Here is a 21,728-nt window from a genome sequence, read left to right as displayed (position 1 = left end):
TGTATTCAAAATGGTCTGTGTTTTTAAAGGAGACATATACGATAAATGAAAAACCCCTAATTTTGTAGGCAATTCTAAGTAATATATGGTGTTGCTTTTACATGGTGCTAAAAATTAATATTATCTTTAAAAATAGCCCCTTTATTGGAGCTCCCTATAGATTTTCTATGGTCCCAGGCTGTGTTTCAAATGAGGGGTGGGTGTGTCCTAACGGTCCCTGCCAGAAGAACAGTAGGAGGGGGACAGCCAATCACAGCCCTGCAGTCACACAAGCACAAACAGGCTTCAGTTCCCTATCAGGTCCTGCTAGCTACTGATTGGTTCCTGTCCTACAGTACAGTGAGCTGAGTGCCACCAGCTCCCCTGCACAGCCTGGGAATTCAGGGAGCAGGAAGTGGAAGGGAGGGATTATTCAGGTTCAGCCTGAAGCACTAGTTTTTTAAGCACAATTCTTCTATATCTAAATGAGTATAATGCACTGGTACACTCTTGGTTTTTACACAAAATGTCTCCTTTAAAGTTATTTGTAAAAACAGTTCCTATTGCAAGCAGCAGTTGCTTAATTCCTGGTAGTAATGTAGCAAAAGTCTTGGTTCCCCAGCAAAGACAGGTCTGTTAATCAGTTGCCTTGTCTTACATTGTATCAACAGTCTGAGCCACCAGAACAGAGAATAGACAGGGACAGACAAACGCTGCTTTCAATAGCAATACACATACAAATAACATAAAAACCAAAAAAAAAAAAAAAATTGTAACGGACGTATATTGCAAAGTTGCTTCCCTTTTATTAGACAAACTTTTATTTTTTGGGTCAACGTTCCCGTAAAGGGCTGAGATTTTAGGGATTTAGTGCCCTGCATAAATTACTTCTAAGGTGTTTTCATTTTATACCATATACTGTATATCCTGAAACCTTAGGTGACCCAAAGCAGCACATAGGGACCCATCCTGATTTCTCTCTTGTCGTTTACTAATATTTTCATATTCTCCAAGCTTGCATGAACCACAGCTTTTCTTGCCCTTTAAAAGTCTACGGATTCATCTGCCTTGCAGGTGCCAGTGAATGTTTCTATTGAGGTCTCACTGCAGCTTCACTTTTATACTTGGCACTGTACTTAGTACAGACACTTGTATATCCCTACAGAACCAGCATGCCTAGTAATATGTTCAATGAGTGAGACGCCAAAGAAACCATGGGTTGGCTGACATGGAAGGGTTACACTTTACTTTGCTGTAAAGCGGTGATCCCCCAACCAGCGGTTCGTGAGCAACTTGTTGCTCTCCAACCCCTTGGATGTTGCTTCCCATGGCCTCAAAACAGGTGTTTAATTTTAAATTGTAGGAAAGTTTTGGTTGCATAAAAACCAGATGTACTACCAAATGAGCCTCCTGTAGGTTGCCAGTACACATAGGGGCTACCAAATGGCCAATCACACCCCCAATAACAATTTACATTATTGCATTGCACCCCAACTCCTTTTATATCTGAATGTTGCTCACTGGTAAAAAAGGTTCGGGACCCCTGCTGTAAAGGGTCCCTAGATAATCTTAATCTACCTACTGTGAATTAAATGGCCATTCAAACCAATCAGCAGATTCCCGTAAAATGAGCATCCGTTAACCGACAACCCAAATGAACGTGGTGCACTCTGTGGGTCCACAAATGATAAACCAAAAACACCATATATAAACACAGACATATTTTATTATTAAGCTTGTAGAACAAATATAGTTTATAAATAATGAGAAAAATCTAGTTTGAGTTCAGGGGCTGGGGTTGGGGAAGGGTGAGTGGGTGATTACAGGACAGCAGTATTGGATCTGGTATCCTTGCTTTGCAGGTTAAACATCCCATGCCTGCAAGAAACCCCAAATAGTTGAGAAGCACAACTATTATATAACAAAAATAAACTCAAGCTTGAACATATGTAAATACATGGGTGGCATGAGAGATACTGCAATCCAATAAAGGATTCTCCAAACTACAATGCCAGGTTCAAATATGACAGTACATAGAACAAATAAGCAATGAACACAGTAAGGTAAAAAAGCTTAGTAGAATAAAGTCTCTAGGGGTAGAATGGATCCCAATACAAAACCCCAAGAACTCAATCGGAAAACCCATTTCAGTCAGTATAGATGAAAAGCATCCCGCAACGTGACAGTTCAGCCCATCATACACAGTTTATAAACAGCTTGATTTATGTACAAGGCATAGAGAACATCATTGGCAAAAGACAGTGATAAATAACAGAATAACCACAAGAACAGCAGAAGGGATAAAGTGCAAAGATAGTATAAAAGATACAATCATAAGGCACTATGCACTACACATCTCTGTATTATATACAATATTAGTGGGGTGGGAAATGGCTTGCAATAATGCGTGAGTGATGTCACAATACAGTGTCAAAATTATATTTCCTGGAGATTGTGTAGTTAAAGAATGTACCCACTGCATAAATAATGAAGTCAACTAAGAGGTACAAAACCATGTAAAGAAGCAAACGGAGCAGCAAACACAGGCTAGTTATACATTGGTTGGTTCATATCCATGAGACTGCAACTGACCTAGGAGCTGTATAATTCAGCAACACCTGGGGGAATTTATATTTGGAGTTACACTATTGCTTATAATACGTGAGTGGGGTTTCAATTGTGACTTCAGCTCAGTAAGGATACTTGGGGTTGGAGAACTACAGGGTCAAACCAATAGAAATCTGATTGTGGGGGTGCAACATTTCTTTTTTTACATAAGGGAGGTCACAGCTTTAACATATTATTGCTATATAATACACAAAAGTCATGAATATCTTGTAAATTATATCCTTATTAACGGTGAGTACTGATGTCATGAGTTATAAACGGTGAGTAGGATGTCATTTCTGTCACAAGACTCACTGAAACTTGTGTATTATAATGAATAAAGTACCCCCTGTTGCAAAGTATGAGGATATTAGAAGTTACCACGGAGTTCCATGACCTGTATAAAAACACTCGTGTTTTTATATGGTCATGAAACTCCAGGGTAACTTATAATTTACAAGAGGGGGTACTTTATTCACTATATAATTGGAATTGCCATCAAAGTGCATTTTAACAAGCAATAGCCACAAATAACCTGTAAACAGTGCTCAGTGATGTCATGAATTATTAACAGTGCTTAGTGATGTCATATGGCTTTGTGAAAGTCGCTTGCCTCCACTGATAAACATACCGCAACTACACAAATATTGTTTAGCCGGGTCATTAAAAATCAGCATAAAAGACCAGCCGCAAGGTGGCTTCAATTATAGCAATGTTACTGCTTGATATAAAATACTAGGAGTTACTATTAATTATATTAACCCCCAAGCTTCCATGACAAACTGGGAGCAAAGAAACTCAGTACCCTTGAGTACTGGCAGAAAACTGAAGATACAATACCTTATTCCAATACCTTAGACAGCCTGTGAATGGAAATGGGGTAGGATGAAGTTTGAGTCTAAATGTTGCGTGTTTAAGTGTATACTGTATAGAGAATGCAGGGTATTGCAATGACGCTGTATTTACAAATCTGCCCCAATGATGCCAATGGTTATTTATTTTGACTGTTGACACTTTATGCTTTACATATAAAGTCTAAGCTGGAACAAAGCCATTGCTGTATACTGTATTCATATTTGGCCTTATGAAGGAATCTATTTGGGAAACTTCTTGTGACATGACAGTGACAGCACTTCTGATGGAGAGATACACCTCCACAAATATAAGCTCTGATTATTGGCGGATTCATCCAATACATTAGGACTTGTTTTGTGCTATGATGACTCGGTGAAACTAGTGACTGTATTTAATCATCTACTGGGATGTTGGCAAAAGATAGAATTGGTGCCAGGAGCAGGCCCGGATTTCTACTTTGGCCACCCCTAAGCCAGAGGGTGCCCCCCTCGCAAACATGTGCAGGCACCTTCCATAGCACTGGGGATAAGGTTCAAAGAGCTTCTCCCCAGTGCTTTGATAACATTGAATTGCAGCTAGGTGGCATGCCGCCCCTAAAATCTTGGTGCCCTAGGCCTGGGCCTTTGTGGCCTTGCCAAAAATCCGGACCTGGCCAGGAATGTAATTATGTTACACACACACTCAGCAAAATCTTTTTAGGGCTTTCCATGACCCTGAACTGGGGGGAAAAATAAGCTTTTTGGCAAGTGTGCACTAAGATGGGGCGTCAGACAGGACCCCAGTGAGTCCTATTTAATGTTAGGCAGGTTTATCTTTAGTTATGGTGGAAACCTGGACAATAGAGGGTGCCATTATTTACTGTATATACAGTAGCACCTCTAGACTATGTATTTTCAACTCCCCATGACAATACTTAAAGGTTCCCAGGTTGGTTAATACTTATTTAATGTGTTATTGTCACCATCCTGTTCTACTACTCTGTAGACCCTGTTATGGTCCAAAGAACAAACCCCTATCTGCACCCCACTAAAGCAGGGACACCCAGCAGCTGCTGTTTTTTTGCTTCTCTATTGTTGCATCACTAATGAACATAATGTCAGATACATAAAAGCCTCCAGTAGCTCATTTGCACTTTGAAATACCCAGTAAGAAACAGGAAATTTGTGAATCTTAAAGGAACAGTAACACCAAAAAATGTAAGTGTTTTAAAGTAATGAAAATATAATGTACTGTTGCCCTGCACTGGTAAAACTGATCTGTTTGTTTCAGAAACACTACTATAGTTCATATAAACAAGCTGCTGGAGAGCAATGGCGGAAATTGAAAAACGGCTATATGGCACAGGATAACTAATGGATAAAAGATAACACCATTAGACAGACAGTGCTTATTTGCTATCTGATGTTTACCTGAGCCTTTTCTCCTTTGAATGGCTGCCCCCATTGCTACACAGCAGCTTATTTATATAAACAATAGTAGTGTTTCTTAAGCAAACACAGCAGTTTTACCAGTGCAGGGCAACACTGCATTATATTTTCATTACTTTAAGACACTTCTATTTTTTGACGTTACTGATCCTTTAATTTGGAATTTTGCAACCCCCCCCCCCAATAATAAATTAATTTGCAATAGCTTTCTATACATAGCATCTTCTACGTGTTTAATGGCAACAGAAGAAAGCATTTATTAACCAGGCTCTCAGACAGTGAAGAAGAGACTACCTGCTCTATTTCCCCTTGTTATTTCTACTGCTATTTCTGTTGCTAAGGCATTAAATTTGATTGCAAGCTCCATCGGGCAGGGAGCCGCGGTGCCTAAAAAAAAGTACAAGAAAACTTTTTTTTTTTTTTTGGCTCCCGCACAATGTAGCAGGAGCGTGTTCACAGTAATTGTATGAAATGCTAAACATTAGGTTCAGTGTTGCTGTAAATCGGTTTCACCTAGCGGGGGATTCATCCGAAATATCTGCTGCTACAGTGCGCCATCTCGTGGCTATATGGGAGAACGGCAGCACTTTTTGTAGCTCCTTTGTGCCGGGCGTTTACTGATCGCTTATATTTCTGGAGCCCAAGGGATCTGTGTCGGCAGTCGGAATGTTTAATCCATGTACAAGCGCTGCATACACATTGGAGCAGTTTCGGGTGTAGGATCAATTCTGGTTTTATAGCATTTTTCAGTTTTCATATTTTTCCATGTAGCTTTATATTAGCCTCCCTGTTGAAATAGCCCCAATCAGCTATTAGCCAGGCTACACACACTATATATATATATATATATATATATATATATATATATATATATATATATATATATATATATATATATATATATATATATATGGAGGCCGTGTACCTGAGCTACAGGTTGAGGGCAGGTGAGCGGGTCCCCGGCTCATTCAATCACATTCAGTCACATTCATTCAGTCTTGAGTCTGGAGGGAGACGCCGGGGAGCGGCTGTATCTTCTCTACTGTCGCCTGATAATCGCTCACACTCTCTGCAGAGTCGGGAAGGATGTGACATATACTAACAATGGAAAGGGTGAATAGATCAATTTACCAGCATACTGTGAGTGTGTGATTGTGTATGTCAGTGAGGAGGAGAGGGAGTATGTATAATAAAGATAGATATAGATATATACAGTGCGTGCTGCATTATGTACAATACAATCTGCCTCTATCCATATGGTAGAGAAAGACAGAGGGTGAGAGAGATGCCATGTGTGAGAGAGAACGAGAGACAATGTATACAACATATCACGTACAATATATTGTGTATGGGTATAGATGCCCCTGGTGCAGAGAAAAAGAGAAGGTGAGAGATGCACTGTGAGAGAGAGGGAGAGAGAAAGAAAGAGAGTATGTGGGATAAATACCTTGTGAGAGGGAGAGAGAGAGGAAGAGGGTAGGAGAGAGAGAGAGAAGGTGGGGGAGATACCCTGTGTGAGAGAGACAGAAAGAGACTGAGAGAGTGCGAGGGAGAGAGAAGATTGGAGAGAGGTGGGAGAGATACCCTGAGAAGGAGAGAGAGAGAGAGAGAGAGAGAGAGAGAGAGAGAGAGAGAGAGAGAGAGAGAGAGAGAAATATACCTGTGAGAGAAGGAGACAGAGAGAGACAGAGAGAGCGAGAAGGAGGGAGAGATACCCTTAGGGAGAGAGAGAGAGCGAGGGAGAGGGAACGAGAAAGATGGAACGAGAGAAATGGAGAGAAGGTGGGAGAGATACCCTGTGAGAGAGAGAGAGAGAGAGAGAGAGAGAGAGAGAGAGAGAGCGACAGGAGGGAAAGATAACTGTGAGAGAGGGAGACAGAGAGAGACAGAGAGAGCGAGAAGGAGGGAGAGATACCCTTTGAGAGAGAGAGAGGAACAAGGGAGAGGGAACTAAAGGATGGAACGAGAGAAATGGAGAGAAGGTGGGAGAGATACCCTGTGAGAGAGAGAGAGAGAGAGAGAGAGAGAGAGAGAGAGAGAGAGAGAGAGGAGGAAAAGATAACTGTGAGAGAGGGAGACAGAGAGAGACAGAGAGAGCGAGAAGGAGGGAGAGATACCCTTTGAGAGAGAGAGAGGAACAAGGGAGAGGGAACTAAAGGATGGAACGAGAGAAATGGAGAGAAGGTGGGAGAGATACCCTGTGAGAGAGAGAGAGAGAGAGAGAGAGAGAGAGAGAGAGAGAGAGAGAGAGAGGAGGAAAAGATAACTGTGAGAGAGGGAGACAGAGAGAGACAGAGAGAGAGCGAGAAGGAGGGAGAGATACCCTTTGAGAGAGAGAGAGGAACAAGGGAGAGGGAACTAAAGGATGGAACGAGAGAAATGGAGAGAAGGTGGGAGAGATACCCTGTGAGAGAGAGAGAGAGAGAGAGAGAGAGAGAGAGAGACCGGATTTTCCCCTATTCCCATAAACTGACCCCCTCCTAACCCCACCCATTTCACCCCTCTACCTGCTTTGGCAATGCTTAATGTATTTGGTCCTGCCAATAAAGCTCATTTGATTTGATTTGAGAGAGAGGGAGAGGGAGAGGGAGAGGGAGAGAGAGAGAGAGAGAGAGAGAGAGAGTATCTATAATGAAGAATATACTGTGCCTCTTTGTATATGTCAGGTAAAGAATGGGAGTGCGAGTGCGAGAGGCAGACAGACTGATGGACAGAAAGTGTGTGTAAAAGAAGTGTGTATAAGAGAAACGTGTTGATGTGCTATTGTGCACAGGTGTGTATAACAGAGGATAGAAGTTGAGAGAGAGAAATTGTTTGTGTGTGTGTTTAGACAGAGAATATCATAGAGAATAGACAGAGAATATCATAGTGTGTATTGGGAAGCCTTTGGGGAAATTGTTATTCTGTGCAAGTTTCTATTATGAATGCTATACACTGTGTTGTTACTGTACAAACTGTAGAATAATTCATACATGACACCTGTGTGTGTGCCAGAGGATTGCCTGTAGGTGTGAATATAATACAATGTGTGGAGAATATAATGTGGCTGGAGTGAATTTGCCGGGCTCTGGACAATCCCCCTCTCCTTGTAACCTTGAAGCCCAATCTCTGTGTCTATGACTTTCTTTCCATAGAAACATCTCAATAAATGGATTCCCAGGCAGCAACAGCAGCACATGGGTGCTTTGTTAATCTTGAAGAGTGTCTGCAAATGAAAGACATATCTCTCCCAGCCCTGCTGCTGTGAATAGTAATAGGTGCTCCCCCAAGGTGCTGCTGAAATGCCACAGGCACATTATACAGTAGAATTTATAGGGGCCCCCCCATCAGTGATTCTCGGCTCCCAGCCACTGATTTCATGTGTCACACGTAGTTGCAATGACAACACAGCCATGGAAAAGATCCATTTGGTCCATCCTGAAGGACGCCCTTGGACTTAGAACGGAATAATTGGGAGACATAATAAATTACTTGCACAGGATGAAACTAGGGAAGATGTTTCCATAAAGCTAAATGCCCTTGGAATACATGAGCAGCAGCTCCCTGCTCTCTCCCCTCTCCTATGGTCATATTTTGATTTTACTGCTGATCATAAAAGAACAATTTCAGCAGACAGAGGACAGAGCTGTATAATTAAATCATTATTTCTTGTTAACAGTTCCATTAACTACAAATAAAGAGTCGCTGGAGAACCCAAACCACCTCCTCCTTAGGTGATCGGTTGCCTGTTACACATTCCCTTTAGTTAAAGGGATTGTTTGCCTTTAAATTAACTGTTAGTATGACGTAGACACCTATATTCGGAGACAATTTGCAATTGGTTTTCATTTTTTATTATTTGTGGTTTTTGAGTTATTCAGCTTTTTATTCAGCAGCTCTCCAGTTTGCAGTTTCAGCCATCTAGCTTGCAAATTACCCTAGCAACCATGCACTGATTTGAATAAGAGACTGGAATATGAATAGCAGAGGGACTGAATAGAAAGATGGGTCTTAAAAAGTAGTAATAACAATACATTTTGCAGATACAGAGCATTTGTTCTTGGATGGGGTCGATGACCCCCATTTGAAAGCTGGAAAGAGTCAGAAGAAACTACAAAAGATAAAAAAAAATGAAGACCAATTGAAAAGTTACTTAGAATTAGCCATTCTATGGCATACTAAAAGTTAATGTAAAGGTGAACCACCCCATTAAACTACCTCCTCCTTAGGTGATCAGTTGCCTGTTACTGTGTGTGGGGGGGGCCCTTTTAACCACTTGATGAAACACATTCCCTTTAGTTAAAGGGATTGTTTGCCTTTAAATTAACTGTTAGTATGATGTAGAGAGTGATATTCTGAGACAATTTGCAATTGGTTTTCATTTTTTATGATTTGTGTTTTTTGAGTTATTTAGCCTTTTTATTCAGCAGCTCTCCAGTTTGCAGTTTCAGCCATCGGGTTGCTAGGGTCTTAATTACCCCAGCAACCATGCACTGATTGTATAGGAGACTGGAATATGAATAGGAGAGGGACTGAAAAGAAGGATGGGTCTTGAAAAGTAGAAATACATTTGCAGACACAGAGCATTTGTTCTTAGATGGGGTCAGTGACCCCCGTTTAAAAGCTGGAAAGAGTCAGAAGAAGAAGAAGGCAAATAATCCAAAAACTACAAAAGATAAAAAATGAAGACCCATTGAAAAGTTACTTAGAATTAGCCATTCTATAGCATACTAAAAGTGAATGTAAAGGTAATGTAAGGCATACTCATAGGAGTAGCGTACAAAAAGTACATTGAAAGGCGATTGCTATTCTATATAGCAGGGGTCCCCAATCTTTTTAACTTGGGAGCAACATTCACATTTTAAAAGGAATTGGGTAGCAATGCTAGCAAGAAATATATTCCTGGGGTGCCGAATAAGGGCTGTGATTGGCCATTTGGTAGCCCCTATATAGACAGGAGGTTCATTTTGGCAGTACACCTGTTTTTTATGCAACCAAAACTTGCCTCCAAGCCTGGAATTAAACAATAAGCATCTGCTTTTAGGCCACAAGGGAGCAACATTCAAGGGGTCAGAGAGCAACATGTTACTCAGGAGCCTCTGGTTGGGGACCACTGCTATATAGGGTTACAGGTCTAGACCAGTGGAGGTCACACTTTTTCCTTTAAGCCCCATTGGAGGTCCAGCCTTGGGTCAGGGACCCCCTCCTTAGCTCACATATATAGGAAAATAGAGTCACTGAGCCTCAGTTCCAAGAATATCTTGGAGTTTTCACCCCAAATTGACCCTACTTGACCTTCAAGTTGGGCTTTTGGATGGAGCTAGCAGAGAACAAAGAAGTATCCTCTCCAAATCTTACCCTAAATGGCATCCAATTGTTTCTGCTTCACAGTTTGGGGAACCCTGGTCTAGACTAGAGAAGAGCCCATTCCATATTTAACTCATCATTTACCTCGTTAACTGCTTTGTTAACTGCATGCCCAGTCTTCCCAGGGGCCACCTTTTCTGGAACCTTTTCATTGTTTTGGGTGCTGGAGTTGTAAGGTTTTAGGAACATGAAGTCGCTCTTAGCAGATTCCGGGGTCAGACACACTTTGTAACAATAATTTGGAGGCGCGCTCCCCGCCGACTCCATGCAGTTGGTCTGCACTTTATTCCCAGAGGAGATCTGGAGGTTGATGTTTGAGTTTTTAAAGACCCCTCCAGAGGAATCAGATGTCATGCAGCAACAGGTAGGGAGGGAGCACTTGTAATCCTGCAGGGAGAGCCTGTCTTTGTGACATTTAATGACAGTGAGGACAATGATGGCCACCAGGAAAGTGAAGGAGACCGAGCCAAGGGACACTATTAAATAAAGAGTGAGGGATGAAGTGGCAGGGTCTGAGTTTAAAGGCACATCATTAAATTCAGAGTGGCTCTCGGGCATGTTGTCCACCACAGTGAGGACTATGGACACTGAAGTGGAGAGGGCAGGTTGCCCATTGTCTCTAATCTGGATGAGCAGCCGGTGTTTGGTGGCATCTCGCTCTGTTATAAGGCGGATAGTCCTCAGCTCCCCCGTGTACAATGCGATGCTAAAGAGCGTCGAGTCGGTGGCTTGGATGATCTGATAAGACAGGCGCGAGTTCTGGCCAGAGTCAGCGTCCATGGCTGAGATTTTGCCAATCAGGTAACCGGGGTCGGCGACTCGGGGGATGATATCTGTGGCCACGGTGCCGTTCTTGGGCAGGGGGGAGACAATAACGGGGGCGTTGTCATTCTGATCCAGAATAAACACATTGATGGTCACATTGCTGCTCAGAGGCGGAAAGCCCGCGTCTTGGACTTGAACCCTGATCTGGAAGTTTTTGATCCGCTCGTAGTCGAAGGAGCGCAGGGCATAGACGTTGCCGCTGTCCGAGTTGATGGAGACATAAGTGGCCACCGGCATCCCCTGGATCTGACCCTCCAGAATGGAATAGGACAAATAGGCGTTGTGTTGGCAGTCGGGGTCCAAGGCGGTGACGGAGCAGATGGAGGCGCCCGGGGGGTTATTCTCGAGCACATACACGGTGTACGAGGGCTGTACGAAAGTCGGGCTGTTATCGTTGATGTCGGTCACCTGCACATTGATTACTTTGTTGCTCGTGAGCGGGGGGGAGCCGAAGTCCCGGGCGCTGATCGTGATGTTATACTCGGGCACCCGCTCCCGGTCCAGCGGCTCGGTGGTCACCAGGGTGTAGTAGTTCTTGTAGGACGAGTGCAGCTGAAACGGGACGTTCTGGGGGATCTCGCAGTTGACCTCCCCGTTGTCCCCGGAGTCCCTGTCCATGACGCTGATAACGGCGATGACTGTCCCCGGGGAAGCGTCTTCCATGACCGGAGTGGACACCGAGGTGAGAATAATGTCCGGGGCATTGTCATTGACATCCAGCAGATTGACTAAGAGCCTGCAGTGCACGGCCACCGCGGAGGGACCCCGGTCCTTGGCTTGAACATAAAGCTCGTACACGTTGGACTTCTCGTAATCCAGAAGCCCCTTCACTCTCACCTGCCCCCGGCGCGGCTCCACCGCGAAAAGATCCCTGACCTTCTGGGGCGCGTGTCCGCTGAACGAGTATTCGATCTCCCCGTTGGTTCCCTCGTCCGGGTCGCTGGCGTTCAGCTGGATCAGCAGCGTTCCCTTCGGCGCGTTTTCATACAGACTCACCCGGTAGAAAGTCTGATCAAAAGCCGGCACGTTATCATTGGCGTCCAGCACGCTGACCGTCACCAGAGCACTCCCCGACCTCTCGGGCAGACCCCCGTCCATGGCGGTGAGGAGCACCCGGTGCGTTTTCTGCTGCTCCCGGTCCAGAGGTCTCTCCAGGACAAGTTCGGCGAATTTGCTGCCGTCGCTCCGGCTCTGGACTTCCAGCGAGAAGAAGCCGTTAGGACTCAGTCTGTAGGTCCTCAGAGAGTTGCTGCCGACGTCTGGGTCCTGAGCGCTCTCCAGAGGGAAACGAGCCCCGGGCGCCGCCGACTCGGTCACCTCCAGCACATAGTCGTGCCACGGGAAGCTCGGAGCGTTGTCGTTGATATCCAACACCTCCACCTCCACTCGGTACAGCTCCAGAGGGTTCTCCATCACCACCTGCAGGTGCAGAGAGCACACGGGCTGCTGCTCGCAAACTTCTTCCCGGTCGATCTTCTCGTTGACGAACAGGATCCCATTCTCCAGGTTGACCTCCAGGTGCTGCTTGCTGCTGCCCGACACGATTCGGAAGCGCCTGGGGGACAGTTTGGAGATGTCCAGACCCAAGTCCTCCGCGATGTTCCCCACGAACGCCCCGTGTTCCAGTTCCTCCGGCACCGAGTAGCGGATCTGACTGGAAGCCCAAGCCGGGCAGCAAATGAGGAGAAGCACGAGGAGCTGTCCAAGGTGCTGCCTTCTGCCCCGAGCCCCACACACCAACATGGCAGTTGCTGGGACAACGTTACGCGCTGGAAGTGGATCCAATACTATTCAGCTTCTCCAGCCGCCGCTAAATCCAAGTGGGGAGCTGACTGTGAGCTAAACGTGATCATCCAGCTGCTGCCAGGACTTCTGCTCCTTCCTTCTACTTTCTACTCGCACTCCCCCTCCCCAACTGCCAGCCCGCCCCCCTAACTACACTCATTTTAGCAGGGGCTGACTGGGGAAGGAGGGGGCCCAGATTCACATCACTGCCCCTGGATTGCCGGACAACACCTGCTTTTTACAGCTCTTCTACTTCAACCCTGTTTCTGAACATCGCGAAGCCTCCTGCGCCGAAAGCTTCATAAATGGCGTGTGTGATATAAAGATGTTGTGCCACGTAGGAAAGGAGAGGGTTAATTAACTTACAATAATTGTACAATGCTCCATCAATAAAGAATTTTAAAAAAATGAAAAAAAGCGGCGCAAAGCGCATGAAATTGCGCGGTATTTCCCCGTGATGGAGCAAGAAAGGGGCAATGGTTTCCATTCAGCACCACGAATACCGGATTCAATTTGCGCTTCATGCGCAACAATAAGGAGCAAGGGAAGCGGCCGCTGGGAGTGGGCGCAGCGCATGTACCAGGGAGATTAGCGCTTGAACGCGGCAGGGTGGATTTTGGTTTGGGTACGTGGCACAGTGATAACTCGGCTTTTATTGGGCAGGGGTGGGGTCGGATATTTATGTACTGAAGCGATTCCTGGCTGGGCAGAAGCGACAAAAGAGCAGTCAGTGGGGCTCATTTATCAACATTGGGCAAATTTGCCCATGGGCAGTTATCTATGGCAACTGTGCAACCAATCAGTAATTAACTTTTTGAAGCCAGCTGCAAGTAGAACAGTGTATGCAACAGCATTTGATTGGTTGCCATGGGTTACTGCCCATGGGCAAATTTGCCCAGTGTTGATAGATGAGCCCCAGTGTGTGTAGGGATCTAGGGACTGTTGTATAGGGCAGCAACACGTTTGCACAGTAATTGGTGAATGGGACAGGGAATTATGTTGGGCAGTAATTAGTGTATAGTACAGAAGTGATTGCATTGGACAGTGACTAGTGAGGAGCGAATACATTTCCACTTTTCGCCGTCAGCGAATAAATTTGTGAAACTACCACGAAAATTCACCTGCGAAAATTCTGTGGCGTCAAAAAATTTTGGACTCGCGTCAGAAAAGTTGCTCGCATCAAAACTGTCATGCATCAACGTAATTTGGACGCCCATTGACTTTAACGCCAGCGTCAAAATTCATGCGGGCGGCAAAATTAATGCGGACGCCAAAGTTTGCTTTTCGCAAAATTTTTACAGTTTTGCAGATTTTGCGGGAAATTCGTGAATTTTTCGGCAAATCAAAACTGGACTAATTCGCCCATCACTAACAGTGACCATTGTATTGGACTGAAGTGATTAAGTAGTAGGTGACTGGGTACTCGCCGGCGGCTAATTTTTGCCTAAACTAAACGGGTCAAATTCCCTAATTAGGCACTGACAGGTATGTCTGTAAAAATAAATTATATAGAGCAGTAATGGGTATATACTGGGCAGAAGTGATTGTACTGGACAGCTGTATATGGTAAGAGTGATTGTGTTTGATGGTAATGGTAGTTTAAGGGCTCTTACACATGAGCGTTTTTACCTGCGCTCCCCTGCGTTCCGTTTTTCGGCGTTCAGCCGCAGGGGAGCGCAGGAATAGACGCATTTCATTAATTGAAATGGGGCTGTACTCACACAGGTGCGTGTAGGCGCCGAACGCAGGAAAAATGCAGCATGTTGCGTCTCAACCTGCGTTCGGCGCCTACACGCGCCTGTGTGAGTACAGCCCCATTTGAAATAATGAAATGCGTCTATTCCTGCGCTCCCATGCGGCTGAACGCCGAAAAACGGAACGCAGGGGAGCGCAGGTAAAAACGCTCATGTGTAAGAGCCCTTAAGCAAGAGTAACATTTGGGGAGTACTAGGTGTATTAGGGTAGGAGTTATTGTTTCAGAGAGTGAGAGTTTTATTGTGTGGGAGATATTGTACTGGGCTCTGTTACAAGGGCAGTTGTATACTTGTAGCACACAGTAAGTGCTGTATAATGTGGTAGCATGTGTATATGGCAGCAATTTGTTACTGGTCCATATGTTTGTTAGCTCAGCCTTATTTACTGTAATTGATTAATCAGCTATATCTACACATGGAGTTACTTATGTACATGGTGTATCTTACTTATCAACTAATATTGTAAGCCTTGTCTATCTATATATCAGTTGCACAGCACTGCTGAATAACTCAACACTATGTACTAACTATAGAGAGAGAGAGCAGTCCATGAAAGCACTCACAGCGATCACCATCCAGTGTGTATCAAAAAGTTATTTATTGGTGCATGGTGTATCAACGCGTTTCGGCTCACCTGGAGCCGTCGTCATACAGAACTGGAGAGAAATTGGTGGATAAACATGATTTCTTTCTTCTGCTGGCCAGTAAAGGGTGTATTGTAGAAGTGATTACTGCGGGACATTGGACAGTAATTAGGTAGGGACATTTGTATTTGGCTGGAGTATGTCAGTAATAGGTATATTAGGCAGGATTAGGTTTTCCAGGCATGGACATTTATATTGGTTTGGAGTAGGGGTGCTGTACATGGGTACCTGTAATACTATAGAATGAGTTTACTGTCCAGCTGTGCTTGTATTGGATTGGGATGGGATTTTTTGGGGTAGAATGGGCATATTGAGCTGGAATATATGTGTGTAAAACAAAGGTACTTTTATTGAATGGGAATTATGACCAACATCATTATTCAAATAGTCATTATAGCAGGTTTGTTTATAAAGGAGTAGGCCAAGGAGTGCAAAATTGTGCCCATTAGGGCACCAAACACTTAGTGGGGGCATAAATGCAGAGGCAGCAGGCCCTGCAGCTGCAGCTCGGGGACAAAGAGGTACAGGGGGCACAGTGAGGCCCTAATTATTGTGCAATTTCAGTATAAATTTGTAAAACAGGAGGACAACCTCAGGATATTTTGTGGGCCCTAAAATTAATTTTCTGCGGGGGCCCAGTAACTAGTTACACCACTAATCAGCAGCACAAGTGAGCCCTGTTTAATAATGTGAGCCTTGAGCAGGTGTTAATTAGAGGGTCCGGGTTCTTGAAGTGCCTTTCACACTGACTTTCCTTCTTTTGCCTCTGTAATGACATTAATGGAAGGGATGTGCAGGGAGATGCAGTGGGCCATACTTACATGCAAGGTGCAAGTTGCGCATGACAGTGCAGCATTCTCTGTCAGGTGCAAATCTTTGTCTAGAGGTGCAGAAAAATGCCCCCGACATCAGCTGCCACAAAACATCTTCTTTGCAGTTTGGCGTCACTTTTTAGTAAATGGGCCCTTTTTTAATTTACCACTTATGGATCTATCGTGCCACAGATGGAATTCTTTGTTAAACAAAACTAGGATACTACTGTCCCTGGATCATCTGTGTGATCACAATCTGGGAACTTTTAAGGAAACAGCGCCCTCTAGTATGCCTCATATAAATGCCAAGTCTATACCATCATGAAGTGTACCAGAGGGCGCTCTTTATTTTTTTTATTGCACTATTTATTACTACCATCAAGCCTCAATTACCCACTGGTCCTCCCGCTTATTACTATTATGAGATACACTGTTGTTATTAATCAGTGATTTATGTAGTTATTCAAGTGTTCAGAATTTCCCTGTTTGGGATAGAGTTAGCATTTATATTACAAATGTACATGACTGTGTGTATGTATAAATGTGTATATGTGTGTGTGTTTGTGTGATTACATGTGTATAAAGACGTGTAAGACATGCACATACAGGAATACACATACACACACTAACTTACAGTAGCTCATATGTACAGTACAAGGATTAATGATTGTTAGACTTTGAATGGTTTCTTTGCACTCTCCTATATTTGCATTTTTGCATAATAAATCCAATTGGGGGTATATATATATATATATATATATATATATATATATATATATATATATTAAATGTTTGCATTCTGTGCATGTGTGTGTATATATTATATTAACACAGATCTTTTGAGCATTAAGCAGCTGCATGTGCTTTGGTTGGTGATTAGACAAACAAGCAAGCTGTGCATATAAATACTATAATGTAAGGACGGAACTGGGTGATATTTCATCGAGATGGATGTAAATTACCTTCTGATGGGCTAAAAGTTTATCCTGCTAACCATGATTAACCACTGTGGCCCCCTCCTAGCAGCTCGCACCAAGGCAGAGATATCATCCCCGCAGATGTTCGCTTCATCAGTGCAGTAGATTAAAGGGTCCAAATACTCACCAGGAGCCAAATCCTGAATATAAATAGTCTGACATCAGTATCCATGCATAGACTTAACCTTTAGCAGATGGTTAAGCTTCTGCAGAATTGATTACATTTTGATGCACACCGTTTTCCTTGTTAATACTGATTTTTTAATTATATCCCAGGATTACAACCCAGGCAGCCAGATAAACGTTAATACCATAGCAATACTGATAAAGGCAGAGAGCTGCCTCGCCGTTCCCCCGTCTCCACTTACATTCAGAGTGTGTAACTATATAAGCAGCACTGTGTATTGGTTGGCTGTGTCGCCAATCCCTGCAGCTCGTCTGAAACAATAAACCCAGGGAAAGACATAAACCCAGCGTAGGAATTTCCTAATTCCCCCTTCCCTGGTTTATGTTGATCCTATCTTTACTGTTCATATATTTTTTATTTACAGATTTCATGTTGTTTTTCTTTTGTCTTACCATGACCTTTTGTTCAGCAGATGCAGCCTCCTGTAGCAATGAAAGGGTTAAATCATGCACTGCTCCGGTTGCTAGGGTCCAAATTTCCCTAGAAAGGAGAACAAAAAGGCAAATAACTATACTATAAAACTATAAAAAAAAAGAAATAATGAAGACCAATTGAATAGTTGCTTAGATTCGGCCATTCTTTGACATACTAAAAGTTAAACTAAAAGCACCACTTTAAATATTCAGTATTTGTGGGAATCCAAAAATCATGGATGTGGTGCATCCCCTCTGCTTAAGACCAGGACAAATCAGATTTTTGCTAGTAGGGATGCACCGAATCCACTATTTTGGATTCGCCTGAACCCCCGCATCCTTAGCGAAAGATTCGGCCGAATACAGAACCTAATTCAAATCCTAATTTGCATGTGCAAATTACGGGTGGAATAGGGAAAAATAATTTGCATATGCAAATTAGGAATTGGATTTGGCTCAGGATTCAGCCGAATCCGAACCCTGCTGAAAAAGGCCAAATCCCGAATCTAATCCTGGATACCTATTTGCTAGTACCCAAAAATTGGGGTAACCAGATCCTGCTTTGGTGGGTAACATGTCAAATGGAGCTCCTTCATGCATGGGCAAATAAAAAACACATTGCACTCATTAAAAAAGGACAGACAAGGGGTTAAATGCACCACTTTCGCCTGGATACCTCAATCTGGGTCATATGGCAAAATCCGCAGGTTTCGGATTGGAATCGTAAGCCTCTTCTTCTTCTCATAAACCAGGCTTGACAAATGGGCTGTATTGGGAGTGTAAATGCGCTCATAATACACCATAATTATAGCCCAAGCTTCAGACCCTCCAGCTGTTGCTGAGATCCGCGGCAAGCAAAGGCTGCTGGGAGACCCGGCAATTTGTATTGGAACAGTTACTAGAGGGTTGTGGCTTTGGGCATCTGTGTTGTACAATATTCACAGGAATATGCATGTTATGGTATGTTAGGTCTCCTTCACACTAATTATGTAGCTTTGATTAAATCACAGCAAGGGCTGTAGCGATGATGTGATCAAAACACCCAGAATTCCCTTGATCCCCTTTTAGGCACGTCTTATTATAGTTAACAAGAATCGCTGGTGATATTACACATGGGAGCATTTGCTGGCCCAAAACATGGGAATATGCATATTTAGGTTCATTTCACCCCCCATCTGCACTTTTAGTGATGGATATAACAGAATAGGGGTTATAGCAATCTAGGAATGGTGACGCCACATCTTTTTGGGGGTTATAAAAAATCACAGCTGCATCCCTCAGTTGTTGTTTAACTATAGCACTCACAATCTCCTATATCAGAATTGTTATCCACTAGAAATGGTCCTTCATACAATCAGTGTTTGTCCCCATAGGACACTTTGGATCCTATTGGTCCAGGACAAATGCCCCCTTTCCATTGGCGTAACTACCGGGGGAGCAGGGGGTGCGATTGGGCCAGGGCCGCACCCCCTCAGGGCCCCCTGGCAGCTCACGTGCAATGAATTCCATGCAGTTCCGGGCGTATGGCGGGGGGCCCGGCTGCGTGCTCCGCGCCAGGGCCCGCCCCCCCTCTAGTTACGTTACTGCCCCTTTCCTACCCTAAAACATATCTGACAGGGGCATACCTACAAAGCGAGGAAGCAGATCCTGTAGTTGAAGGGGACACAGGACTGCAGAGGGCTCAGTAAGACCATCACTAATGAACTATTTCAATATTAATAGTATAAAAAAAACTTACCAATATCTTTGGGCCCTAAATTTAATATGCTGTGTGGCCTAGTAACATCTAGTTACGCCACTAGTCCCTGAAAATCATGCCAGGAAAAATGCCCAGTGACCCACTGTCTCAAGATTAAACATAAATCCATTTTGTTCTTCACTGTGATACAGACAACACAATTGTAATACTTGCTGCAATTTGTCTTCGTTTTTTATGGCTTTTGAATTATCATCCAACAAAATGTACATTATCTGAGAAACATCTGTTGCCTTCAGTTATCCACTGACTAAAATCAGAAAATAACTTTTTTTATATCTATCATAACATTGTCTTTGAATGCTATTTTGCTATAAAAGTATTTGCCTGATGCTTTTACATGACTTCTCTTACTACCCGGTTCATCTATGAGGGGGCTGCCATATTTGTGCAGCAGTAGTCTGTTAGTAGGGATGCACTGAATCCAGGATTCAGTTCGGGATTCGGCCTTTTTCAGCAGGATTCGGATTCGGCCGAATCCTTCTGCCCGGACAAACCAAATCCAAATCCTAATTTGCATATGCAAATTAGGGCGGGGAAGGGAAATTGTGTGACTTTTTGTCAGAAAACAAGGAAGTAAAAACTGCTTTCCCCTTCCCACCCCTAATATGCATATGCAAATTAGGGTTCGGATTTGGTTCGGTATTCGGCCGAATATTTCGCTAAGGATTCGGGGGTTCAGCCGAATCCAAAATAGTGGATTCGGTGCATCCCTATCTGTAAGTATGAGAAACTCTAACTGACAGGTTAAGAATGGACAGGCAGGTTGGTAAAACAGGTTTAGTAACTTCAAATAACAATTACTTACAAAAGCAGATCAGCGAAAAATTATCAACATGACCTACAGTATATGTAACTTTTAATTCAGATTAATCTTCTGAAAAGAAAATTTTTAGTGTCAGTATCACTTTAAAGTCATGACAATAACCCCCATATTGGTGATGTGATGTGCTGGCTGACCCAGGACCTGCTGCTCCTCTTGCAGGTCGCGGGTCGCTGGACTAGATGACCAGCTTCCTGTTTTATTGGCCTGCCCCTTTTGTGTCATTGGCAGGAAGGTTTGGGTCTATACATGAAGGGGGAAGCTGGGTGCAGGTCCAGGTTTTTTTCTACCTTCCCATATGTAATAAATAATGCTGTTTGCTCAGGTGCAGTTACCCATAGCAACAGGGCTGTAATTAAGTCCGATGCCGCCCTAAGCATCAGACCTAAACACGGCCCTACATCACGAGCATTGACGTCACGCGACATATTCAGGGTAAGTGACGTCAGCTCGTCATGCGCGTGAGGCACTTCTGCATTCTTCCTTCTACCTCGGCCCCCCTACCCCTCACCCCCTCAGCTCCGTCACCGGAATTTCTATGGAATTCCGTGGCGGAGGGTTTTTTTTAAAAAAAAAAAATGAAAAAAATAGGCATCCCCAAAACCGTGCCGCCCTAGGCACAGGCCCTTGGGGGCCTATATATTAATACGGCCCTGGATAGCAAACAATGTTTGCTTCTAAATAGGTGACTAGCAAATGCTACCTGCTGATTGGCTCCTATAGGTGACCTGTAGCAGACTTTGCGCCTTTTATTATTTAACCTATAAGGGTTTGCGTGTGTTTTGGCCAGGAACTGAGGATTCACCCAAAGTCAAATCTTGAAAAAAGTGCTGGGATTTCTTAAATGTATTTTAATATGAACATGCAGCTCTGCATTCTGGAACTGAGACCAAGTGTAGCACAGCTTCTAAGGCAGTGGCCCCCTTAGGGCATTTAGCCTGTGAGATACCCCAGCTCAGTAGCAAAACAGTCAAAATTGCTCCTCCATTGAACTATAGGGTAATCTGACCCTGCAGGTGCAAGTGCATGTTAGGAACTTACTGCCTATAAACATGTCAATGTAAGATCGAGTCTGTGGATCATTTTGCTGCCTGCCCACTGAGTTGGAAATTGTGCGGGCGGCGAAACAATTGCAATCACCCCACATGCCAGAGCCTTTAAGAAATGACAAGTAAAGGGTAGCAGGCCGGATTTCTGTATAATAACAGATTGCCTTTATTGGCAGCAGGCAGTGATTTCAGTTTATGTGCACAGTGTGACTTAACCCAGGGCCAGCGCTTTTTCCACACACCTCCTCTGCCTTGTGATTGTTAATGGAGCCAGTCCAACTGTTTAAAAAAAAAAAAAATTAGAAAATATGAAATGTACCGCTTGCTGCTTTACATTTCAGTCTGGGGGCCATAGTTAAAACGTTCTGTTTTTGGATTTGCATATTAAATAGAGAGAAAGAGGAACGTGGGGAAAATACTTTGGTTTCATCTTCACCTTGTGAAACTGGCTAAGGGAAAGGTTTAAATGCTGCTGCGGCTAAAAACAGG

At 43.8% G+C, this 21,728-nt stretch overlaps 1 protein-coding gene across 2 annotated transcripts in view; it reads right to left on the bottom strand.

The window, feature by feature from the left end:
- pcdha13.L (protocadherin alpha 13 L homeolog) overlaps positions 1-13,448 on the bottom strand; it is a 54,326-nt gene extending 40,878 nt beyond the window's left edge. The window contains exon 1 of one of the 2 annotated variants that reach the window (XM_018252051.2): positions 10,299-13,448. In XM_018252051.2, coding sequence (XP_018107540.1) covers positions 10,299-12,782 — 2,484 coding nt within the window. In that variant the 5' untranslated portion in view covers positions 12,783-13,448. The remainder of the gene's footprint in view (positions 1-10,298) is intronic. The other variant, XM_041586095.1, reaches the window with a different exon arrangement.
- Positions 13,449-21,728: the final 8,280 nt, after the last annotated feature.

This window comes from Xenopus laevis, chromosome 3L (genome assembly GCF_017654675.1).
Source record: "Xenopus laevis strain J_2021 chromosome 3L, Xenopus_laevis_v10.1, whole genome shotgun sequence".
In the NCBI taxonomy this organism is placed as follows: domain Eukaryota; kingdom Metazoa; phylum Chordata; class Amphibia; order Anura; family Pipidae; genus Xenopus; species Xenopus laevis.
The sequence above is the reverse complement of the archived record's forward strand: the minus strand, read 5'-3'. Positions and strand labels throughout refer to the sequence as shown.